Source organism: Hemibagrus wyckioides, linkage group LG16 (genome assembly GCF_019097595.1).
Source record: "Hemibagrus wyckioides isolate EC202008001 linkage group LG16, SWU_Hwy_1.0, whole genome shotgun sequence".
Lineage (NCBI taxonomy): Eukaryota > Metazoa > Chordata > Actinopteri > Siluriformes > Bagridae > Hemibagrus > Hemibagrus wyckioides.
The window spans coordinates 179607-206272 of NC_080725.1; the positions used below are offsets into that span (position 1 = coordinate 179607).

Sequence of the window (26666 nt, forward strand, 5' to 3'; positions counted from 1 at the left end):
TAATTCACTGAGCAGTGAGAAGACAGGTTAATGAAAAGGTTGACTTATGTTCGCTGCTGTAGCACAAAAACAAACAAATAAACTAGGATTTACTCAACTACTGCAGGAGATTTGTTATTTTATTATTTTATTTATTGACTTAGTGAAAATTACATTTACTAAGGTGTAACATCTACTCACTATACACTATAATAAAATATCATTATAGACTAATATCAAGACTGCATAATAAGCTATAAGTGTGTAGTAATATAACATTTTTTGTATTACATCATTATTGCTGCGGTAGGATACTGTCCCCGCGCATGCGCAGTGAGCGTGCGACATAACCTACTGACCTGCACACAGTTTTGCTCGGAGTTTTATTTAACCCTTGTGTGGTGTTCGGGGTTCAAACCTGTTATATATTTTTACCAGACGTCTTTTGCATTTGTTCTGAATCGTCTGAATTTGCAGATGTATTTTTAAGTGATTTTATTGTTGTTTAGCTCTATTTGATCAGTTTAGAATAATAAACATGACATCTTACTTCAGCTTACTTCACATCACAAAGGCGATAATCACTACGATAAGATATAACATGACGCATGGCCTCTTACCTAATTAGGTTTTAATTGAGTTTTTTTTTTTTTTTTTACTACGAATCACATTTTGGTTTAGTATTAAAGTACTTTAAAACATATCGTGTTATTGAGACAGTTCACATTTACTTCACGTGACCTGTTATTATAGAGGCTTGGATTTTTTGTGTTTCTGAACAGCAGTAGACTGACCGCACAACAGGACTGAGAATAAAAGGTGATAATCCGATGCGTTGTGTTTTTAGGACACCAGAGGGCGCCATTACTGTGTCTGTCAGAACTGCAGTAACAAAGCGTTGTTAAAGTGATATAAAGTCTGTCATTAAAAACGCGTTGATTTCAGAATGTGTGATTATAGTAAAGTTGTTTGATCAACACGGTAATTTAGTGTTTGTACCACGCAGGAGTGCATGGTACCCTAACTCTAGTTTGACTTTGAGTTGCATAATTACAAAAGAAGCCACGTGACCATGATGTCATTTCACAGCTCACCTTTTTTTGCTAATTGTTACATTACACGACCACATGTTGGTATTTTTTTGACTTTCATCATTTGACCTGGTTTACACTGACTGTGGTTCTGTGTGTGTGAATTTTCCAGTGTTTTTATGTAACTGCACCACTTGATCTGCTCACTCATTCTCGCCGCATGGTTATCCCAACATACAGTAAAGCCCCAAGTAGAGCTCATTTATTTGCATTAGATTCCCGATATATCCACGAGAAAGGCGAGGCATTGGTTCAAATTGGAAAATGCCGCAATCCGATTGGATGACCTTCCTGTCAGTCACAGCACGCTGCCAATACACTTCTTCAGTGACCTACTAACACAGATCCATGAGGCAGCAGTCAGTTCAGGAGGAAACGAGGAACAGGGAAACATTACCTCACCCTTAACGGAATTTCAACGCTGCTTATGAAACACTTATTATTCTCCAAACGGTTTTTTAATCTACGGACTACATAAAAGAGCTCGTGCTATTTAAAGGTAGGGGAAATCTTTTCTTTACACGTTTCTGTCTGAGTCATGTGGGCAGTTTGGATTGTATGGGTCAGTGTGTTACATGGTAACTGTTACACTGTCCAGTTTGTGAACTGTGTCTGCTTTAGGACAGTAGAGAATATTTACATGTAGCTGATCCACATGAATCTATCACATTTCCATAGAAACTTCAGTCCTAGAATTCCGCATGGGATTCAGTTCATGTTGCGCGTGCTGTGTCCAAACACGTCTGGATTTGTAACCCAACTATTCACACCGCACACTTCACCTACTGACTCCTAAACATTTGGACCGTGTAGGTTGGGAAGATGACCACAGCAGTGTGTATGGCACAGTGACCCATAGTACACGCGGGTGGGTGTATACACCTCGCTGCATATTTACAGCATGCTCCACTTGTGTGCTTATGAACAGTAATTTCCTTGTAGTCGTAACATTAATACATTACATTCATATACGTAACATTCAAATAGTTTTGTTTAAAAATAAAAAAATAAACAAAATAAATAAAAAACAAGGTCAAAATGTAAAAGCCTTGGGAATGCGTTTTTTACCTAGTCATAATGCAGTCTATACGATGTTTACTATTTATATCCCATCTATTTAAAGTAACTGTGTGTGTTATTACTCGTGTTGGTGACGCGTAATGAATGCTTAATTCGCTTTATATGGCGACTGATGGCATTATAATCTGTAGAAATGAAGGATCAAGGAATCCGGAGTTTAACTGGGTAGTGAATGAAGACTTTGTGAAAATAGACTTTATATTCTAATAAATGCGTTTCGTGACTTTTACTAAACAAGCTTTTATGGTTAGAGCTGGTTTAATATTTAACAAAACTGAAAGTCCAGCCGTATCCCGGTCCGAAACTCTAACGGGGGGCATGTTGACCAGGGTTATGAAGAAGCATTTTCTCGGAGCGGCCTGTCAAAAAGCATCCGCGTGCTGCATTGTTTAAACACTCGGGCTCGGACTGCGTTTAATCACTCTGTCCAGCTCAACGTGTGTCCCGCGTTTTGAATAATGGACCCACGCAAGCGTCGATAATCACTCCGATGGTGAGGAGGTGAACGGGCGATGTGACCGGATTACAAAACCCCAAACCGCACACCTGAAACGTAAGCCGCGCTCGCGCACACGTCTAGCCAAAACAAGGAGATTAATCTGAGACAAAGCTTCTTCTCTGTTACACTGCTGTGTCCTGTTGCATGTTTCGGGCGATTCCCGTTTGTTTGTATTGTCTCGGGTCTGTTCAGCCACGTGTGATGATGGTGACCATGATGATGATGATGATGATGGCTGCTCGCATTCCTTTGTTCTGCGCTCTGATCACGGGAGGCGCACAGACCCGTACCTACAACATTAAAAATATCTGCCACATGTCTTTAGATGAGCGTGTGTGAGAGAGTGTGTGTGTGAGAGTGTGTGTGTGTGAGAGTGTGTGACATTTTTTGTACGTTTTGGAAGACACCATATCAGCACGATCGCTTCCACGTTGCAGGTATGGACACTTCTGAAACCGTCGCCCTGGTCAGAAACCTTTAGCCAAAGCGCTCGGTGTGCCATGAACGACACGTTGAAGGTCAATGGCATAAAAAACAAACTAACATATCTGTCTAAACCGTTAATGAGCATTATCAAGTATGTTCAGAATGCGGATATGAGATATTTCAGCCCTTATTCTGGTGGTTAGATAATGTTTAATTTGTCAAGAGAGACAGAGAAAGAGAAAGAGAGAGATTGTGCCGATTCAATGTTACTCTTTTGCGTAACCAACCTTCATGGATGACGTCATGCGGGTGCTTTAGTGGCGCTGCGCCGTTGCGTAATTAGAAGTGGGGCACACCAAGATTTAGTTTAAAATGAACTCTTTGATATTTATTTATTTATTTATTTGTTTGTTTATTTTGAGCAGGGTTAAATCAACTTACTTTTAAATTATACAATTTAATAAAATTCATTTTGGTGTTAAATCAGGTGAACCTGTTGTTGTAGGAGTCAGGCTTTACTGAGTTTCCTGTAAAAGATACAAAAGTGTTGATTACTTTTTTTTTATAAAATAAAATAAAATATATTGATTTAGTATGTTTTTATCTTGGGATCAACAAAATGAGGATATCACATACAGTCAATTATGTAAACAAGACGAACAAATCTATATTACATATATTTATGTATAGGATTGCATCAAACCAGAAAAAAAAACTAGATGTATATTTTACCAGCTTGTTGTTGTATGAGGAAGTTGATGGTTGCATTTTATAACAAATCACCTTGAGGTCACCTCTTCCATTTATATTTACTCTGCTTTATTCCTGCTTTGATTTGTGTGTCCTTTTTTACTGACCACTTTGAGAAAACTACAATAAAACATCTGAAACATTCAAATCCTTCCAAAACACATGGTTTCATTTCTTCAACCCACTAACTCGTTTGAGAAAGTGTATACATTTGTTCTACGGGATGAAGATCCAACTGTCAATTAAGTTGTGCTGTGCAAAATGAGACCAGTCCACATCGTAGTCCAGGTCGTAGGAGTTGGTTGCTGTGCGATCGAGAGCAGTAGAGCAGAAACTCAGCAAAATTTGCATAATGTTACTTTATCAGCTGACAAATTTTCTGAATGTCAAAGAGCCAGCGGCAGGAGCAAGCCTGCCTCAGACTCCGTGATGTCACGCCTCAGAAACACTGAGGAATTCAAAGAGTGAGAGCACAATGTGCTGCTGTTCCTACCGAACTGCTGGAATTAGCCTCTGAACCTGACTCACAAATACTCATTCATAACGCACTGAAACTGGACCTTTAAAATAAACATGTATATAAATTCACATTGCAGTTTCTTATTGTTATTTTCACGTGGCGCGTTTAGTTTGCGTATTATTTACTTATAAAGAGTGCAATTGTTCTAAAACTTCATAGTGATTTAGTTGTTTTAAAATAACAGAGAGTATAATTTGGTTGTTCAGCTAACACCAATTACTTTTAATAAAGCTTTATGAAGGCTATTCACTTTCTTATGGGTGGAATTATGTTGTATTCAGAGACGAATAGTCTTAGTCATAATCCACTGTAGGGTGTTTGAGTGTTTCATTGTACCTGATAAACACTGTCAGTAACAAGGCTCCTTGTAATTAAGAATGAATTATGATCGATGATTCATGCTTTTCTTCTTGTGGGAAGCAGATGTTCTTGTTTGGAATATCTGATGTCAGCTTTTTTTTTTATCAAACCAGTTTTACATAACATATTATTAATCTATTATGTGTCTAACTGCTATGAATGTTTTCTTTGTGTCTCTTCAACAGGTCCATCCAGGAATCGTAATCCTGGCACCCATGATATCTGCAGCACTTAGTTTATGATGATGACATGTCTCCTCAACACAAGTGAGAACTAATGAGCTTATGCGATCTGGATCACACCCTTGTGTAATATGCAGGCTATTAAGAAAGAGCCGTCCTACGGTGGAGACGAAGACCTGGTCTTAGCTGTGGCTCTGCAGGGCACGGATAGAGACGTCATCAATCAGAAGTTGTCCAGCATGCCCTTCAAGGCAAAACCGAACTCGTGCCGCAGAAAGCGGGAGTTTATCCCGGAGGAGAAGAAGGACACGTTGTACTGGGAGCGGAGACGTAAGAACAACGAGGCGGCAAAGCGCTCACGGGAGAAGAGGCGGCTCAATGACATGGTGCTAGAGAACAAGCTGATGGTGTTGGGTGAGGAGAATGCTTCACTCAAAGCTGAGCTTCTGTCCCTCAAGCTGAAATTTGGCCTGATGAGCTCTGCCGCCTATGCTCAGGAGGTGCAGAAGATCACCACCTCTACTAACGCCTTGTACCAGGAATTTGTGCCCCCAAACGGTGTCAAAGGCTCCTACTCCAGCGAGCCTGAGCCATCATGCCTGAGCAGTAGCTGCATATCAGTGATCAAGCACTCACCTCACAGCACCTTATCAGACGGATCTGACTCGAGCACTATGAACACATGCAGGACACCGGAAACCATCAAGCAAGAGCCATTGGAGAATGGCAACTACTCCAGAGACCGAGCCAGTCCGTATGAACTGTACAGAAATTACCTGAATAGTCCTTTCGCTGGAGGCTACTCCCAGCCAAATCCATTCCTGCAGCTCACCAGGTCATCAAGTAACTCGCCCCGGACCTCTGATGGCGATGATGGAACCGTGAGCAAGTCATCGGACGGGGAAGATGAACAGCAGGTCCCCAAAGGTCTGGCACCGTCCGCTGTTGACCAAAAAAGCGTGATAGTCTCTGCTGTAAAAGTTCCAGATGCCAACGCTTCAGCTCTGCCCCACAAGCTGCGCATCAAAGCCCGGGCCATCCAGATCAAAGTAGAGGCTATCGATCCTGACTATGACTCATCTGGGAAGTTCTCTTCCCCCGTTGACATGTCCGCACGGGCATGCTACCAGGTGGGTCGGGGATCTCCGCTCGAATACACCCAGTCATCACTTAGCCCGCTCTCCGTGCAGGTGAACAGTGTTCAGGACTGGATCCAACAACCCGAGTACTGGCACAAAGACCAAACGGAGGCTCCGCCAAGCGGTTACAAGAACAGACTTTGCCCCGACTCACCTGGGCCTATGACTAACAAACTCGTTGTAGATCTTAAGGATGGCTGCTATGCCATCTCAGAGTCTGAGAACTTGTACTTGAAAAAAGGCATCGCTGACCTGTCGGCAGAAGTGGCCTCCCTCAAAAAGTTGATTGCAACGCGGCAGGGTTCTGTCATCGAGTCCACCAAAAGCACTACTGAACACCTTGGTATCTAAAGGATGTTACTCAAACTGAGGCTTCTCTGTTTGCACAACACCTGTTTTCCACTGTGTCTGCTACTGCACCATTCTCTCTGAGAAATGGTGTCTAAAAGCTGCAGTTCATCCAGATGAATAGTGGTTTTGTGCACTTACTGTAGTAGATTGGCGTGTCCTCCCAGTGACTCCTTCTGGTAGCCCAGAAGCCAAAATGGTAGGCTACTACATGCAAAGTTAATGCTGTCTTCTTCAGAATTTGTTGTACATTATTGTTCTTTTTTTGTTTGTTTGTTTACAATAAATGTATGTAAGCACTGAAGCACCATTTTGTTTTTTTGTTTTTTTCACCTACACAGGATGTATTGAAAACTGCAATGTACCATGAATTGTCTACAGGAACTGCAGATCCAGACTGTCAGTGCCTCCTTAATGATTTGTTTTTACTGTGCCATTTCTTTGGAGGTTCACCGTTTTTACCCTGTGTTCTCTTTGAGGAACAATAGGTAGCATTTTTCATGTTGATAAACTGTCAATAAAATAAATATTTCACAAAGCACATTATTGAATGTGTTCCAATACTGTACATGAAATATCTCTGAGAAATATACAGTTTCTCCCAAGGCTAGGAGGAAGCGTGTTGTCTCCACTGTACTCTAGCAGATTTATAGTTATATATTGTTCACAGAGATATATGTATATAGAGAGAGATATGTATCTATCTATCTATATCATATATATATATATATATATATATATATAATATATATATATATATATATGTATCTATATATATATATATATATATATATATATATATATATATATATATATATATATATATATATATATGTATATGTATGTATGTATAACTAATAGGGACCATCAAGACACAGACTAAAAAATTTACATGCTTTACTAAAAAATAGTCGCTGCTCAGCATAAATGGTGGTTACGCTAAACTACAGGATCAAAAATGATCATAAATGTTTGTGTTCACATGAAAACCAAGAACAAAATAAGGTCTTTCTCAATTCATCCATCATGAATGCATGACTATAATATAGACAGGTTACAAATTAACAGGGAAAAAACTGCTTTCAGTGCATCCCAGCACAGATTCTCTGGAAGTCTGCTGGAATATGATCAGCCACGGTTGGTGTTTTGATGATGAGGTGGAAAGTGCTGTCTGATACGTTGCATTAAAGTCTAAAACTGATCTAACATTTCTAGCATTTATCATTTCACACTCATGAGAACCTTCAGTGCGCCCTAATGACCCGTGGTTGGGGGTGGGTTCATCCTGAAAGAGACCGCACCCATCAGTATAGAAATGTTTCATCGTAGGATAAAGGGGATCAATCATAATACTTTCTTTTATTGATTACCAGTAACCAGTAATCCCGGGAGAGCCACAGTGTGCCAGCACTCCCCACAGCTTTACAGAGACACGAGACCCCTTCACTGTAAAGGTCAAGCCTTCAGGTCTGTATTGTTCTCTTGGTGGAGGTCATATGTGCTGAAGGATGCCTCAATTATCTGTTGCTTTTCCCCCTCATTTCACTGACCAGTGCTTATAATTTTATGACCACTCTCCTCTCAAATGTGCATTTATCCTTGTAATGACAGGTCTATGCACTGCAGCCTGTTTTTTTGTTCCTCGACTCTCCTGCCCTTTGTGTCCTAACAGTGTAGTCACTGACATCTTTTTATTTTGCAATCCTGTTCTAAAATCAAGCTGGGCTTACCCTGATCAGCAGTTTTCACATGCCACAGAGCATGGTAATTGCCTAATTATATCATCCACTGGTTCTGTTTCTTAAATGATTTATTCAAGATTTTATTCTAATTTGTTACTGATCTACGTGTATGTGTGCACATTTTTGGGGTGGTGCTGTTAAGGGTACATCTTTTGTACTTTTAGCATCTATTATATGGTCATGTAAATGTAGTGTGCCTTTTTATAAGGATTTAAAGTACATAACTGGACCTTAATGACCTAAAGCTAATACAGTAACACTAAACTACATGCATCATTTCAAGTTAAAGTTAAGACAATAAGGTAGAAAAGCTTTATCCTTTTAAAAGTGCCAAGAGGTGCAGGTTAATAATAATGAACAGCTAACAGACTAATTAACTCGAGCCAATGTATATACAATAATATTCAGAGGAAATTGCGTCATTAAGATACGGTAAACAGATGATGTTGAAATAACAAAACAAAAAAAATCGCAGCTACGGTTGAATCCCAAATAGCTCCTCACTCCATCCCTAAGTGCACTATATAGGCGCTGAAATAAAGGTTTTTACGCCCTGCCCAGTGCACTCCTCTTCCACAGCGGGGGTGTTTGGGATAGCTCTCTGTTTTGGACGCGTCGAAGGGGGAAATCCACCAGGCCGCTGGGACGCGAGTCACGTGACCAGCAATTGCGTCACCGGCAGTTCAAAGTTGAAAGTCGAAAGACGCACGCACTCTGCAGCGAGGCGGTATGGCGCTGCTCGTGGGGTCCAGAGTCGTTTTTCAGACGTTTCGACCCCAAACCTCGACGACTGTCCACTACTTTTGCAGATTTCAAGATGTTATGCCTCGCGTTGCAGCCGGAAGTGGTGGACGCGCGTGCCGGGTATCCAGTGGCGGCTTGCGGCAGTTTAGCTCCGACGCTAATGACCTGAGCGTTAGGTATTTGGACGGAGATGACTCAGGTAGAGGCCAGATGGCTATTCGTAGTCGCAGTGTTGTATCTTGGACACACGGCGTTAAGAGTTGTTTAAATGTCCGGTGCATTAGGCAAACCACGATCCCGGTGCAGTTTTGAGCTTTGAAACGTGTAAAGTGTGCGAGAAGCTCGGCTTGAGGGAGATCCTCATGGATCACGCTGATCTGGTCAGTCACCTGTCATGGTCGATCACTGCCCAGCTCCTTGAGGGTCACTGGAGAATTGGGGTTGACCTCTTGCTGTTCTCACAAGACATTTACTAAATTCTGAATAAAGAAATAAATAATAAAGACAATAATACCAAAGTACTTACTAAAGATTTTCATGGAGATAAACATTAATATGTTTTTACTTTAGAAGGCTTTACACTTGCAAAGCTGAGTTTTTTTTTAGTGTCCTCATTCATTCAGGAACTGCTTTATCTTGGTCAGGGTTGCAGTGGACCCAAATTCCGTCCCAGTCCCTTGCAGGAGGTCATGTACACTCACTCATTCACACCATGGGTCGATTTCGTATAGCCAGTCAGCTTATTGGCATTTTATGGGAGGAGGGAGGAAACTGGAGAACCCAGAGAAAACCCACGTGGACATGGGGAGTAACCCAAACTCAGGAGCTGTGAGGTGACCGCTCTACCTGCTGCATCACTGCACTGTTACTGGGCTCATGCATGACGAATTCATGTAATAAAATGTGGGTTTATATCTGAGTGTTGTCATATGTGCTTGGGGTACCAGCGGTGCTCTCAGTCTACTGACCATAACGTTGGACACTCTTCCACTGTTTCTATCATCTATTACTGTTTACATGTGTGAAGGAGAGGTATCAGGATGTACGAAGTGAAAAATTCCTATTTAGGAATAAATTTGTAAATAAGAATTCTACTCTTAAAATAAAGCTCCTGAATTCATGAGTTTGTTAGAAATTTTAGATTTGTAAAACCCCCAAAACAACTGGCATGATTAAAATGGATTGATATACAGATTGAATTCTGCTCACTGAGGTCTTCTATACTTTTAGGGATCGTCGTCTTTGGCCTTAATCGACCGAAAGCTAAAAATGCAATTAGTAAAAATCTTGTTAAGGAGGTAAGTCTCTCGTGCAGTACTGCCTGTGTCACTTGGTGGTCTTGTTGGTCTCTGAGATTGGATTCTGGGTGATTTTGTGCCCATTGTATTATTTCCATTAGATGTCTGAAGCTGTTGAATCGGTGAAAAAGAACAATAAGGTGCGCTCTGTCATCTTGTGCAGCATGGTGCCTGGAGTCTTCTGTGCAGGTATTTTAATTTAGATTTATTTATTATTTGAAGAATGAAGCTCATATTAATTTCCACTCTGATTAATGGTGGACAGTGTGGGTCAGTTTACTGCAGTGCTTAGTGTAGTATTAGTGCAGTGACCTTTACAGCCCTAATGGTAATGGCTTCATGTGTTTCCATGAACAGGTGCTGACTTGAAAGAACGAGCAAAAATGCACCAGAGTGAAGTTGGGCCTTTTGTCTCTAAAGCAAGAGCTCTTATTACAGAACTAGGTAAGTTATGCTGAAGGCAATGAGCACTGTTCTGTAATGTCATTTTACATCTATTAACTATTTTCTAATGTTTAAAGTAGTTAAAGTGCTCACACATGCATTTTAATTTGCTATATTTTATTTATTTAGATGTATGTAAACATAGCTATCAAACAGAAGATCTCCATCTGTACACTAGAAGAATTGTGTAATTTAAAAACTTATATTGAACAGTAACGTGTGTGTGTGTGTGTGTGTGTGTGTGTGAGAGATGTGGGCTAGTGCAAAGCTGAGTCACTGTACCAGCATAAAGTGGATTATTTTCTAATAACATCACACCATGAAGTGTTTTATTCCTCTCATGTCACAGCAAGATGATAATGTTGTGGAAGTTTGTGAAACAAGTTGCTGTACAGGGTACAGCTGATACAGACTGATAAGACTCCTTCCAAAAAAAAAACAAACAAACAAAAAAAAAAAAACATACAGTAACAACATATCAACAATTACACACTGTCACTGTACAAGTATGTGTAAGTAGAATATATATAAAATCAATTCTTTTGCAGTTGACAGTTCTGTGGCATAAAATGAAATGATGTAGGGTTTTATTAAAATTACTCTGCTCCATTTAGTAAAATGCTTTAAACACTTAGAGTTTGATGATTTAATGCAGTGTTAGAGTCTTGCTAGAGGGAAATGTTCATTTTTAGTGACTTTACTAAAAAGTAAATCAGATTATTGACATGCTCATGAAGGCCAGAGGTTGTAATTTGTAAGTTCTTGTAAATGCATGGACCAATATTTTTACAAAAAATCTATTGTTTGACTTTATTTGGGATTTATATCTCTATTTGTGATTTCACTAAATTTTTCTATTTGTTTGTTTTCCATGAACATAGTCTATATTTGCTAATATAGTAAGAGCACTTTCCTGTCCTGGGAAACACTGGAAAATTTAGAAAACCATTTATCATTTTCCTTCCACTTCACAGTTATGTGCCACTTATGTGTTGGTCTATCATATAAAATCTCAGTAAAATACATTGTTTGTGGGTTTAACGTGACAAAATGTGGAAAAGTTGAAGGAGTATGAATACTTTTGCAAGTCTCTGTAAAACTAGACACTGTTTGCATAAAAAGGTTCAGCTTTTTTCAGCTTCAGTTTAATGTTCATCAACCTCATACTCTCACTTCATCTGTTTCTGCGCTGAATTCCTCCAACATTCCCGTAATATCTAAATCAGCCCATACACACAAAAAGAGTTCAACTTCAAAGGTATGTTACATTGCTATTAATCTAGACAACGTCAAGTAGAATCATGTTTAATTGCATCACTTGCCATCCTGTGCAAGCAGAAAGGGTGTACAGTGCATTGCTTCACGAAGACAAACCGTTTCATAGATAGATTATTCTAGAGTGATGAATGACAGACCTCTCAGATGTAGTGCAGATTTATTTATTGCTCCAGGAAATGGCTGGGAAGCACATGTCTCTTTATTCTGCTCGTTAGGAGCCATCTGTCAGAGTGTGGACCAGGTGGAGCTCTTCTTTACCTGCCAACAGTCATAAACATGTTCATGGCTTCATGAGAACTGTATTTATATATGCTTTTGAGAGGAACAGCCATAGCTTCGGAGTTTAGTTTATATTCTACCTGGGAACAGTAAACATTGATGAGATGGTGTGATGTCGTCGCTAAAGCTGATAAGAGTACAGTACAACTTTTTGCAATTACTCGTACCTTTTTATTTCTTTTGTAGTTCATGTTTAATGTTGTGGATCGTCTGTGAAACAAGTTAGTTCCTGTTGTCACTTACAGTATAGCAGCTCTATAAATGTTCCCTCATCAGCAACTTTTATTTTCTTTCTTGATGTTAAGAAAACAAATAAATGCAGCTCATCATTTTACAGAGAAAACACCAAAACTAAGAAATTCTCAGAAATCTTCACCGTATCAACAGTTATACACTTCTTAACCCATCTAGATTCTCCGTCAGACAAGTTCCTAATTTGTTAGTCTAATCTATGGAGGACTAACTAACCAGTTTTATTCTCTGCTATATTATTATGAAGTTGCCAGGTTTGAGAGCCAAATGAGATTAAGTTAAACAGTGGTTCTTGTTCATTTAGAGTATTAAAACATCAGCAAAGAATAACAAAGAATTATAAAAATATTGAAACTGAAATTTATAATATCTAGCTGAACCACACAACCAGTTAACAAAACCAGTTTAGAATCCCTTTTTAGACTACTCTGCTAACAAATTTGACCGCGTTTCTAACCCGTTATTTGTTTCTCTATTACTTTTTTCTTTTCTGACAGTGTGCTCCATCTCCCTTTGGTCATTATGGTGTAGCCATAAATAAAAAAGTATGTTTTTGACCCTCTTTAAGGATTTTTTTTTCTTTTTCTTTCTCTTATATTGAAAACCAAAAGCGATTAGAAATAACACTAAGCAAAGTATGAAATTGTACTGATTTGTCATTTTGTCTGTTTACCCATCTGGTGTTGGTGTAGTGTTTTGTTTTCTTAGTGCTCAGACAGTTGACCCTTGCGTACTAACATCGGCTTATACATGAGCCGTAAGAATTGTGAGAGTGCACTGAATAACGTCCATGCCATTCTGTCCAGTGCAGTATTACATTTCTAATACAATAAATGTACTGCTATAAATAATACTTGTTTTCCTTCCGTCTGGGTTTAGGTAACCTCCCCATGCCGACCATTGCAGCTCTAGATGGAGCAGCGCTGGGAGGAGGACTTGAGATGGCTCTGGCCTGTGATATAAGAATAGCAGGTGATACACCTCCACTGTTGAATGAATATTAAAGTGTTATTGACGAATGTGACTGTATTTCCACATGGAGCAACACAGAGCTTTCTACACAGTGCAAAGTTAATTCAGGGCTACATTACATAATGTATTCTTATTACGTTAATATTACATAGAGACAGGTGACAGATTTAATGAAAAACCTGGGGTGGTTGTGCTGTAGAGGGGAAGGAGCAGACTTCAAACAAATTGAGCAATTATAGGAGATTTTAAAATGCTGCGTTTGATAGAGCTCAACATCATCATTATCGAAACGCTGACTGAGGGAATATCTTTGGGATGAATTATCATTGTACAGTTTACACACTGTACACAATACAATTCCAGAGATGTGTAGAAGGTAAACTGATGGTGTTGCTGGTGGTAGCCCAACACCTTAATAAGACACATTTTTATTGGTTTTGCTTTTAATTTGTCACCTGTCTGTGTGTTAGAATCCCAAATAGCATAGATAGTAAGGGTGCCACTTTGGTTTACCCACTGTGTGTGTGTGTGTGTGTGTGTGTGTGTGTGTGTGTGTGTGTGTGTGTGAGTGAGTGAGTGAGTTAACACCCACATATTGCACTGACAGTGAGCAGATGTCTTGCTTTCTCACACACCCAAGTTTGGGCTTGGAAATCTGTTTATTATGCCTTAGCACATATCCCACTTAACAGAAATGACACACCATATGTGTTCACACTCATCAGTGATGCTCCTTAAAGCACATGTTAATTTTTTTAGTGTTATAAATATATTTATTTTAGGGTTCATTCTTGTTACCACCAGAGGATTGCTATTTCTGAATCATCCTAGGCAGAATTAAATTTCAGCTAATGTAGTGTGTGTCTTTGTATACTTTTCAGTGAGGCCAGTTATGTAGGAGGTGCTGAATATGTGAGAATGAAATTATAATGTCATCATACATTATTTCCCCCTTTTTAACTGCCTTTGTAGCGACGTCTGCTAAAATGGGACTGGTTGAAACAAAACTAGCCATCATTCCAGGTGCAGGTAAGACTCCTGTGTTTCAGTACTCGTTTTTACTGATGAAAGTGTTGAAGTAAAGTGTAAGTATTTGGCTTTTGGTATTTATAATATTACAAGCCGTTATGCATCAACCTCAAAATTTTATTAATTGCATGATGCTGTTTTTATTGGACATGGTGTGTGTGTGTGTGTGTGTGTATAGAACATGGCATATGAAAATGTTTAATGTATTGAACATGGCATTAGATCATGCACATGCAGGTCAGGAGCTTCAGGTCATGTTCACAGCAAACGTCAGAAAGGGGAAGAATGAACACTGTGACTTTAACAATGCATTTTGGTACTTTGGATCGAGAAAGGCGTTTTCCAGTCTTCCTGCTGTCCAGTTTTGGTCAGCTTGTGCTCATATTCCTCTTCTTGACTGACAGATGTGGAACCTGATGCAGTCTTCTGCTGTTCTGCTGCTCACTCATGGTTGAATTTGTTGTGCATTCTGGGAGATGTTTTTCTGCTCACCATGGTTGCAGTGAGTGGTTATTTGAGTTACATTATATGGCCATAAGTATGTGGACACCAGAACAGCCAAATCTATATGTTCTTTGTAACATCGTTTCCACTTTGGCTGTTTTAATAACCTTCACTTATTGTGAAAGATTTCCACGAGCTATTGAAATGCGTCTGTGGAGACTTCCTGTTCTGCCACAATAGCATTAGTGATGTCACTCACTGATATCGGGTGAGAAGCCTGGCATGCAATCAGGAGGCAAATGTCTGTCCACTTTTTGCTCTGTCCTGTTATCATCAAAAATAAATTTGCCCTATTCCAGTTTTCATCCGATTGGCCTTTTACTGATAAAATGGTATAATATGGTCATCATATGGTATGTCATCCTATAAATGAATGAATGAATGAATGAATGAATGAATGAATAAATAAATAAGCAAGCCTTTTTCACTTTTTTTTTTTTTTGCTTTTATGTAAACTGTGGAGTGTTTAGGATGGGAATCTCAGGAGCACCAGGCATGGTCAGAGTTACTGAGATCACATTTTATCCCCATTTTAATGATCATTATGAAGATTAACTACATGAACCTGTACAGGTGTAACTAGTTCCTGTGGTTAGTGTAGCAGTGGTTAAGGTGTGGTTAGTATAGTATGGTGGTTAGTGTTCATGAATATAAAATGTAATATATCATATTTTAATGTTAATGCATGTAAAAGAGAACCTTAATATGTACCGCGTTGAGCTGCAGAGTCGCTTCACATAGATTATCTTCACTCCACTCTCTGTTTTTTTGAAGAATTGACACAAATGGCTTTGCTCTGCAATCTGTTGGTCATTGTTTGCTGAACTGTCAGCAGTTTACTGCAGCAAATTAAACATTGTTCCATAAGGTCATGCTATGAATAGTGGGTTTGGAGGGAATGGGTCAATCCATGACTGCTGCTAAGCATTATCTAAGGAATTTTTAATAAAAGAAGATTAGTGCTTCTGCCTTCTCATTCTAAAAATAAAAATATAACCAGCCAACAAACAGAGCCCTATCTGTTTCTGGCATCAGGACTGGGGAAAAAGATGACAAAGTAAACAAGAATTATTCACAGCCACATGTTGAGTGGTCATAATTATGAGGTGTGATTTAGTCCTTTTGTGCTTAGGGTCACTGAGAACACACTTTCGTAACGCGATTACATGGAGATGGCATTCAGCAGTATGAGACTTTTAATGGATTTATGGCTGAACATGGGGCCTTTGCCTTGTGTTTATTAGAGTGAAAAGGCCAGTGATCCTCAGAGGCTGCTTTTGAGAGTGGTGATGTTAATGTCAGGGAAGGTGTCATGTTTTAATTAGACTTATGGCGATGCTCGGTCCGTTGGAGTGGGTCTCGTCTCAAATGTAGATCCAGGTGCCCTTTGTTTTTCTTTCCTATTTCGCCTGAGGGATCAGGCTCCTGACATTTCAGCTCTTCCTTCACGCGAACACTTCCCCAGGGAATTTATATTAAGTGGCACCATAATATATAGCATTTTACAAGAACAGGTTGAAGTAGCACTTTAATCATTCATTCTGAAAAAGCTTGGCTTTGAATCACTGCAGAATTTAACCATAGAGAGCTTTTTTCTTTATCTTTATTCATTCATTTTCCTTCAGCATTTCCTGGTAGTGGTCGTGGTGTCAGCAGGCTTAATGGATCAGCCCAGACTTTTCTATCCCTGGCTGAAGATTGCAGATCCTTTTGGGAAATCCCCAGACATTCCCAGGCCAACTGTGAGAGATAATCTCTCCAGGAGGTCCTTCCTCCACTTGCTAACCACAGTGACCATAGATGTGCATATGGGTGTATACTTTTTTTTTTTTTTTTTATGGTTGTTGTTTTTTGTTTTCCTGTTTTCTCACGGTTTGGTCATTTTCCCAAATCCCACCCACTAGTGAGTTCTCCTCTATCACAGGACAGTGTGGCATCTTCATAGGGCAGCCGGACACACTGAGACGACAGCACTAACTGCCCTCTTCCACAGACATGAGCTCACAGATGTCAGCAGTTGGCTAATATTGTTGTAAATGACAGTGGAGAGAGTAATATTATCCCTCCCATCCAGCCAATTTTGCTCTCTTTGATTCTTGGCCATTCTGTAGCATCTTTTGGATCGAAGCGCTCGATCACTCAGGGATGAGGTGGTCATGTTTCCATTGTGAAGCTCGAGAGCTTTAGTCTCTCTCTCTTTCTCTGATTGTCCTTAGTCTTTTTTGTCTGTTGCCATGAAACAGCTAATTCTTCCAGAGCTAAACTTGTGATACACGCTCACTAAATAAACATCAGAACATAGATCTAGTTGCTATGGGTTGCGCTAGACACTTATTTTGATGTCAGAAATATTGCTGTCCATTTTTAATTCACAAGCACAAGCAAAGCCACTGAGGTTGCCCATTGCCCCACAGTTTCTCTCCCGAATGTAACTGGGTCACCAGAGACGTGGCACAGTGCCAGCCTTTTGCATCTTACTCAACATGCTCTGGCTCTCTGGAAATAGAGCGAGGCCGAGACATAAGCAGAAAACATTTTTCCTTTGGGTGATGAGCAGTTTAGTGCCCTGGAATGAATTTGCTCACTGACCTGTTATTAAGCGCAATCCATCTGAAAGAGAAAACTGCCAAGTATCTCTCCGGCCTGCTTCATTCCTCGCTTTTCTGTCCTTCTTCTGTTACTTTCATTACTGTCTTCTCCTTGACCTCATCCCAGAGCTGTTAATAACCCAAAGGAGTGCCTTGTCTTGCACCACCAACCAGTAGGCCTTTTTTGCCACATACTCACTGCTGCTGCTGGATTTTCCTCTCAGCAGGAAAGTTCTATTTAGACTCAGATGAGTGATCTAAGAAGTGGAGTTAATAAGAATTCAGTCATTGTTTTTCCTAGCAAGGGCAAAGAATTACATTGCTCACTTCCTGCTAATGCAATCATGGCTCCATTGGAAGTCACTATCAGCTTTACAGTCTTGTGTGAGTGTATGTCTAGAGTTACTGATCCTGAATGACGTTTTGGGGGGAAAATGTGCCCTAATGCCCTAGTTTTATACAGTAAAGCTAACTGGGGGTTATATGTTAGAAGAGCCTGGATAAGCTGTGTGGACGTCTGAAAGCAATTTTCCACCGGACATTAAGAGTACAGTACAAACCCATGATGAGTAATCATTCTGAATTTAGTGTCTGTTCTTACCAAGGTACCATGAGAAGCAAACATTTGTGTAGAGCTAAAATTAGTTCAGGTCATCGATTAGTCGAATGCAATCATCCATCCTTTAACGTCTGCGGTTTGAATCATGTCTCTACCAGATGGTAAAATACTGCAGGGTTCAGTAGTGTACTGACTGACTGCCTACTGACGTGGTTTCATTTCATCATTCAAATTTAGATTTTGTCTTTAAAATTATTTATTCTGAAAGATATTCAGAAAGATTTTGCATTTTTTCACAAGCAATAAATCTTGTTACCATTAAAGACCAAATTTTGGAAAAAAAAAAATCACATTATATGCAGTTTTTTTAAAGTGGTTTAAAGTTTCTTTGGTTAATTGTGTTCAGTGTTTTAGATTGCTGTCCTCTTTAAAATGGTTTTGAAGACCCGGTGAGCCGAGCTGACTCGGCTCGGTGATTGTGTCCCGTCTCGTATGATGCCCCCAGATATTTTTTAAATAGTCTCTACATTCTTTCTAATTTTTTTGATATCTTTTAAAAAAAAAAGTTTACTAATTTGGGACCTTGGTATAAAAAAAACCCTAGTATTCAGGGGAACCACAGGAACATGCATACTGCATAGTTACTTCCAAGTTCCAGGTTTATTTTGGTGCTGCTTTTTTTAGTCATGAAACTAAATAAATAATAGCACGCAGCTCTGACAGGCCTGAATGCGGTGTACTTGTGGTTTATTTAGCAAAGAATGATCAGGTTTTCCCTTAAACATGTTCCACCTGCTGCTTCCAACTGACACTCTGTGCAGTGATGCAAACGACCAATCGCAGACAGAGGAAGGTTGGAGAACAAAGGACAAGGTGGTTAGTTCTGTTTGGAAAATTGCGCACACTGTGGTGAACAAACTGAAACCACTGTCTCTGTCTTGTGCAAAAAAAAAAAACGGGTTGGAACGTCTTTTTTTTGTATCTAAAGTAAACCACCAACTCATTAACACAAGGTCTAGTACTGTGCTAAGCACTAACTGAGGTCACTCTTAAGAGGAATTTATTATAAACTTCCTAAGTACACTTATGACTGAGCAGCTTGTCGTAATGTTTCCATTGTCTGGTGTGGTAACATGTCTAGTGTGGACATATCTGTTAGCAACTTGACGGCTTACATGACTTTAACATGGCGTCACTGCTGCTCCTGCCAGCGCCTTGGCAACACGAGCCTCTTTCCTAGTAGCTTGGCATTCGTACTCGGCCTAAGTATGGCTGGCATGATGAGTCTCGATTCAGAACATGGGCTTGGCCATCATTTGCTAGCATGCCTGGGGCAGATGAGGAGTTTGTACAGGCATGGGGCATGTACACTGCACTCTAGAATTATTGCCACCCTTCATCAGATGGACTTCCATCTTCAAATCAGACTGCAGGTTTACAGGGAAGGGTGTTACAGGACACTGGTTGTGTGTTGTGATGTGGAAGTATGTTTAGATCAGTTTGTTGAAAGCTTTACCTATGGTCGAGTCTGAACCCTTCTTGCAGAGGCGACAAGGTGGTGGTGATTTATTTATTTATTTATTTATTTATTTTTTATGGACTAAAAATCAAACGGTGTTTTATAATCATTACCGTTAAGCAGCTCCCAGGTATGTCATGTTCTTCTGTCTCATTGTTGGCATTGGTTATGGGTCTAGTTTTCTTTAAAAAAAACTTCTTTGTCTCACTCACTTCCCCTGACCCTGACCCTGACCATTAAGTAACCAAAATGCACAAAAAAAAAGACAAAATATACTTGGATCAGTCTGGATATTGAACAATGACTTGGACTTGAACCATGTCTGTATAAACAACAGAACAATAAAGTATTAGATAAATGCTTTCAAATTGAACTGAAGCTTTAGGTTTTCTTCCCAAGAAAAAAAAAAACAAGGGTGTCTCTGCTTGGGAAAGACTGGCTTCCTGGTAGTCGTCCATCTGGTGTATTTTGAAATATTATTGGTGTTAGCCATTGCTTTCGATGAACTGACTCTCACACTTCAGTGGAATCGGCTGCAGGTTCAGAGCTGCTTGAGCTGATAAGATAATATATGAGAAACTGCAAATGTGAATCCATTTCTTCATCTGTTCTGTGTGTACTGCTGCATTAATAAGTGATGCAATCACACACACACACTCTCTCTCTCTCTCTCTCTCTCTCTCTCTCTCTCTCTCAAAAGTCTGATACTGTATCAGAATGTGCAAGACCTCTATTTGCAAACCCACTCTCTGAGCCCTGAAAGAATTCCTTGTTATCCGTGCGACATGGAGAGAAATAGAAATGTTCCTTTATTAGGCTTGACATATTTCTGTGGTCACACTTCTGCAAGTGCATCCAAATTCGTGGAAATGAAACAGCTCTTATTTCTGAGATGATGTTATTTTTAATACTCGGTCAGTTTGAAACTGTTCTGACCAGAGTCTGAGCTCACTGTGCAGCCGATGCAGAAACCTCCCAGCATTTGTCCTAATCCACTTTTTATACATCATGTGTAACATCACAAATCCAATAATGCTTTAAATTCACCTGCTCACTGAATGCACTTTAGGAGACATATAATCAGGGATCTTCTGGATGTCTGTTAGGTTCAGTGTAGTTTCTCTGTGACCTTTCCTTTTAGGTGAGTAGAACATATTCCTTATGTTTGGTGTGCTTTTCTGGACACAGGCTTCAGGATCATGAAATTGGGTTTTCGTACCTCAGTGTGTTTGTAGTTTCAGGTTATAATCACATAGTTGAGCAGGCGTAGTCACAGGACTGAAAAAAAATGTGTTTGGAATCCTATTTTAGCTTTTGTACTTTGAAGCACAAATGCTGAGTAAACTCTGTGTGAGCAGTGCCTCAGTGGTTAAGGCAATTGTTCTAATGATCAGAAGGTTGTGAGTTTAAATCCCCAGGTCATCAGGCTGCCATTGCTGGACCCTTGAGCAAAGCCCTTATCCTCAGTTGTGCTCTGGATAAGGACGTCTGCTAAATGCAGTAAATGTAAATGCGTGGCTTTATGCAGAGGTCTGTGTTTGACTGCCATTTCAGCTTTGACCATATTTAGGTGGATTTCCCGCTGTATGGGTTGGAGTTAAATTCATGGGAATCCTGGCACCGTTCCAGTGCAAATGAACTCTGACCATCTAATACAGCCAGAGTCACATTCGGTGTGCTTCCTGGTTCACGTGACAGAGTTCACATGAACAACTTTTCATGCACACTGTGATGTTTCAGAATAAACCTCCAGTGTGAAATTCTCCTTATTGACATAACTTGCCAGGCTCACCAGTGAAGCTTGAGGTCTGGCTTGTTAGACTTTAAAATATTTTAAATCATAATACTGATGTGACCCAAACAATATCTAATGATCTCGACTGGAATCTCATTTTATTTCATTTCATTTACATTTCATTGCACGTTCTTTTTCTTTTTTTTTTCGGCACTAAGTGTCCTGTGTTTTTATGTGGCTTGGACGAACTTTCGGTCCTAGCTCTGTGTTGTTCTTGTGTTTGATCTTTATGTTGTATGTTTCTGTAGCACCAGGTCCTGGAGAAACGCTGTTTCATTTCACTCTGTACTGCGTCAGATACATGTGGGGGAAATGACAGTAAAGCTTCTTGAATCTTGAATCTTGAATGATAGATTGCTCTCCCAAACTGCAGTTAGAAGCAGTTCATCTGTGTGACACAGCCCATATCTCACATGCAGCTTGACTAGCTAGTCTAATGAAAACAAATTTTTTTTCCCACTGTCTGAACTCATTCTTTCTTTCTTTGTCACACAAAGCCAGCAGATTATTAGATTGCTAGGGCACATCAGTTCATTTATGAAGAACTGAGTCAAGCTGTTCCACATAATTGAGGAAAACATTTCATGGATGTTCATTGATTTGTCACAGAAACCTGCCACCAATCCTCTGACCTACTTCTAGTTTCTTCCCACACCACTGTTCTCCTGGCCCAGATCCTCAGCAGGGCTGCAGCAGTGGCTCACAAACACAGTTTTTCCCCTCTTACAGTAGGTAGCCTCGTGTTAACGGATACTCTTGTCCGGAACATAACAACAGCTGTTACGAACTGACCGGAACAGAACTAGGGAGTTTTATTTTAAGCCTATGGGAAAGCGAGACCTGTGACTTTACTTTACAACATGGCAATTAAGCAAATACTTGGCTATTAAGCACTCGTTAAATCTAGTCTCAATCTGATGGGTGAAAGATAATAATAGATATCCACTCTGGCTCATGGCTTTCTTAGTAAGCTTCAGCTAGCTGAGACTGTAGCTCCATCCTTACCAGGAATAGAACCTCAGAACCCGTAACCAGTATGATATTCAATCTACATGGGCTTCCATGTTAAGTTCTGCACTGATGACAAAATCCTGCTCATGATCTTTTAATGCTCTGGAAGCAGTAAAGTCCATCCTGAGCACCTCAATCAGGCCTACTGTTAGTCCCATTGACCGCTCATAGCTCAGCCAGTGGAAGATGTTTTTGTGTTTTTAAATCTGGAAATACATAAACATGCTTGTTTGGGTCATTTATTATGTTCATTAATTCTTTGTTTATTAAAGCAAACTCACAAAAGGTGAGCTTTTTTAACTAAAGGGGTTGCAAAAGAAACTGTCAATCTCCTCCTTTGTTTCATTTAAATAATATTATTAATGAATAGAAATATTGAAGACAGATTTTGTTTTGAAACATCACTGGGTGTCACATTAGTCCTCTTCGCTATTTGGAAACGCTACACTAATGTCTCCCAGAAATAAAAAAAAATAAAAAAATGAAGATTAAAATCTACCTCTGCTAAGGACACTAACACTGTGTCTCAAGTCATACACCGATTTGCTATTCTGGACCATTATTGAGCACTGACACTACCCAGGGGGTCTTCTACAGGTGTTTTGCCAACCTCTCATGTAAGCTTTAAACCTTCTGGACCGTTTTGTGTACCAGCCTTCTGGATTTTAAGACATTTTTTAAAATATATTTTAATTTATATTTCTAAGACATTTTTTAAGGTTCAGCCCATAACAATAATCTGGACACCAGAGGAAAGTTTTGTGTTTAACTCCTCTGTGCATATGATTGTGAAACCTAATGGACGGGTTCTGATATGCTAATAATAATGATCTGATAAACGTTGCTTCGAAACGTTCTTTATATGCATATGATACGCAGACGAGTGTGTAAACACTGCAGACATGCACACATCATCATCTGACCATCTGACCATACAGTATCCCAGAGTGTGAGTTTTACTATAATGACTCAACACTTCCTACTGATAAATCAATGTAAAGTAGATTTGTTTAGCTTTTAGTCACTTACACACTACACATACACACATCACTGACATCATAAAGTATATTTAAATGATACAGTAGTGTTAATTATAAACATGGACTTAAAAAGAATGTATAGTGGTCAGGGAAAAAAAAATGTTCAAAATTTGGGATTGTAGAATGTTTTTGACATGTTCTTTTATAATAATGATGACGATGATGATGCTTTGTTTACATTTTCTTAGTATATACGTTAATGCTCCAGAAGAAAAAGCACACACACAAAAAACTCATCAAAATTACTGGCACAAAATGTGACATAGCTCATTGAACAAAACAAGGAGATTATCAAGATAAATTGGACAAATTGAATAATACAAACAGCTTAGTTAAAAGAAAGAGGCTAGAGAAAGGAAAGGAAAAGGATAGAAACAAGTGCTCTTTAAACGAAGCCCAAAAATAGCTCCATGTGGATGGGTGGTGATGACAACCTGTTAAAAGTGGTCCAATTCCATGTGACACAGCATTAAAACGCTGTTTAACTCTGCTGTTCTGGTGTCAGTGTGATAAGTGGTGAGAGAAAATCTTAAATGAACTCCAGCATTGCAAACTGTCTCTGATGTTTAATGTGCCATTGAGTATTTTATATTCTCCCATAAAGACAGTACAACCATGGAACATTACTTCAAGAAACGATTGACCGTTTTCCCCAAATCATCTTAACATCTGTGGCAAGCAGTCATCCATCACGGCAGCTTTCATCAAGTTAAATGTGCTCGGAGGAGCTCGTATGCCAGAGACCATGAAGATTGATTACATCATTCACAACCTGACATGCTCTGCATGGCTAATATAGGAACCGGTCATACAGAGGAGTTTGTCTTTCAAGTTAATATCTCATGTGTGGGATTTAATTTAAACCCAGGAATAATGTCTCCGGGTAAGTTAGACTTTGCTAAACACTTTTATTATGTACAGAAGGCTTGCTTTTATTCGTTTTATGGAGTATATTTCTCTGTTGTGTGTATGTAGCTGTAATAACTTCTTCAGTTCAGAGCACTAATCAGACGTGTGTCTCATGAGAGCCTTAGGAAAAAAATCAATTGAGGTTAAATATATATATTAATGATAATATTTCTACTTATTTAATTTATTCAGGAATTTCCTTTTTTTCTTATATAATCACCTGCTATCCTACACTAGTATTTTGAGTCTATAACCATGAAACATGAATTTTTCGTGGAGAGCATACAGTTCTTCAGTAAACCGAGAGATGATATAAACTCCGTGCTAAAGCAGGACGTATACACCATCAGGGAGCTTTGTGGATTTCTGTATGCTCTGACCGGATGAGCTTCTTGTGTAATACGGAATGATTGAAGTGAAATCCAGGCGTTTTGTAATTGGAGCCGTGTGTGTGTGTGTGTGTGTGTGTGTGTGTGTGTGTGTGTGTGAGACTGTACAAGCACAGAAGCAGTATGACATCACCTGTTCATAAAGAGGAATGTGGAGCTGTAACATACGCTCTGTTCAGACTAGTGCCTTTTGATTTTTTTAAGCAAGTTCTCAAAACACCTCTATAGACACCCTGAAGACATTTCCTTTCTTTCCTACCTCTGTGTGTGTGAGTGGGAATGTCCCATCCACCTGTCTAACGGTCCCCTGTAAGTTCTTAGAAAGCCCAAAGATTCTCCGTAAATCAGCGGGGACTGATGTGGCCTGAGTGAACTCCTGCTGCATGTCTGAGTGCAGAGAGTTACCAGGTTAAGGTTTGTGCCAGTGAAGTTCAGTTCCAGGAGCTGTCCTTCTTCAGAAGGGTTAGAACTGCACTGACCCTCACCTCTGAACAGTTCTGGGAATGCAGTATGTTATAATCATCTCGCTGACTGGGACATACAGACGATTTCCAAACAGCTCAGGGCAAAGCTCCAGGTCAACCACCCTGACAGTATATCATGCTTTCACAAACATGTCCAGACAGCAAGCTTAGTCTTTTTTACCCTGAACTTAAAAAAAGATCCCTTTCCAAACACATGCTGTAACTAGGATGGGCCATTTTCCATGCTGGCTACGACTGTGCTGTGATGCAAGGTTTTCCTCGAATCTCTTGCAAAATTTCTGCCATGTTAAGAAAACGTTGCGTTGCGTAAGGACACAAGTTCACTCGCTGGAACTTGTTAGATATCTTTGTTTGTGTAAGTGGCTAAAAAGACTACTCTGTTCATAGATGTTTATTGACATAGAAATGACATTAATAGCTGAATCATGTGTGTTCTCTTTCCCTTTCCTGCTATCACAGTGAGTCAGATCTGAAAATAAGATCTGAAAACAACAACAAAAAAACTTCCTCGTCTATAAATTCACTTTTGAACCTTCCAGGTTTTTGATTGTCCCACATTTCTTTCCTCAACTGTTACACTCTTATGTAATTAATGTTGATGAGCTTGTTTTCCCACAAATATTGGGAAACATTCAGGGCAATCATCAGATTTCCTGGAAAAAAATTACAAACACAACAGTCAGTCTGTTTGTCAGCGATGCGAGATGCGCCCAGATGTGCATGATTTCGTTTGATTTATCGTCAAGGCACTAAGAGGGAACTGAAGGTTCATCTGTAGTGTGGTGAAAGTGGAAGGTTGCTTCATCACTGAGAGTTTATGCAACATGTAGCTGAATCTTCAAGTGTAAACATTTTTCCCTCGTGAACTTGGGTGAGAGTTGTGCAAGCCAGTAAAAAGACTGAAAACCTGAGAACATTGTGTGATGATGTGACCTGTGGTGTTAGTGAGGTTCTCTGCAATGCTCCTGGTGCAGTGATTGCTGGCTACAGAAAAAACTCATTCTCCTTCAATTTCTGCCATCTCATTAAAGATGGGTGGAACACTGAAGTATTTTTAAGTTTTTTGTCCATTAATGCAAGCTGCTAATTATTTATCATGTCTAGCCCTGAAGTCTGAAGATGACCTAATAGAATAAAATATATATTCTTATAAAAATATCATGTACTCTTAAACAATGCCAGGTTTGAACATGTGGGGATGTTTTATTATAGCTTAGTTGCTATTAATAATTTAATAAGGAATATTAAACAAGTTTTGAATTAAAGGACTTATTCATTTTCCATTCTCAGATTCTAATGGGACTCTAAATTAGTGCTTCATTAAAGGCAGCAGCAATTGTTTGGTGAAAGAGCTTAATTAGTGGGAGTTACTGTAAGCTTAGATTTGTCTAGAGTTGACGGTGTGGTGTTTTAATAAGTCTAATCCAGGTCAGACTTTCAGTTAGATCTAAAATA

General features: G+C 39.5%; 2 protein-coding genes across 4 annotated transcripts in view; both read left to right on the plus strand.

Moving 5' to 3' along the window:
- Positions 1-1429: 1429 nt before the first annotated feature.
- On the plus strand, positions 1430-6915 carry nfil3 (nuclear factor, interleukin 3 regulated). The gene is made up of 2 exons (XM_058412178.1): positions 1430-1569; positions 4891-6915. The coding sequence occupies exon 2, from the start codon at positions 5019-5021 to the stop codon at positions 6375-6377; it is 1359 nt and encodes a 452-aa protein (XP_058268161.1). The 5' UTR covers positions 1430-1569; positions 4891-5018; the 3' UTR covers positions 6378-6915.
- auh (AU RNA binding protein/enoyl-CoA hydratase) overlaps positions 1430-26666 on the plus strand; it is a 31652-nt gene continuing 6415 nt past the window's right edge. Inside the window, exons 1-6 of one of the 3 annotated variants that reach the window (XM_058412179.1) lie at positions 8778-9059; positions 10091-10158; positions 10260-10347; positions 10516-10602; positions 13291-13383; positions 14356-14412. In XM_058412179.1, coding sequence (XP_058268162.1) covers positions 8846-9059; positions 10091-10158; positions 10260-10347; positions 10516-10602; positions 13291-13383; positions 14356-14412 — 607 coding nt within the window. In that variant the 5' untranslated portion in view covers positions 8778-8845. Of the gene's footprint in view, positions 1570-8775; positions 9060-10090; positions 10159-10259; positions 10348-10515; positions 10603-13290; positions 13384-14355; positions 14413-26666 lie in introns of those variants that run through there. The other 2 variants (XM_058412182.1, XM_058412181.1) reach the window with 2 other exon arrangements.

Bases quoted from the DNA above. Each gene is read 5' to 3' on its own strand.
- nfil3 (XM_058412178.1), top strand. From the start codon at position 5,019: ATGCAGGCTATTAAGAAAGAGCCGTCCTACGGTGGAGACGAAGACCTG.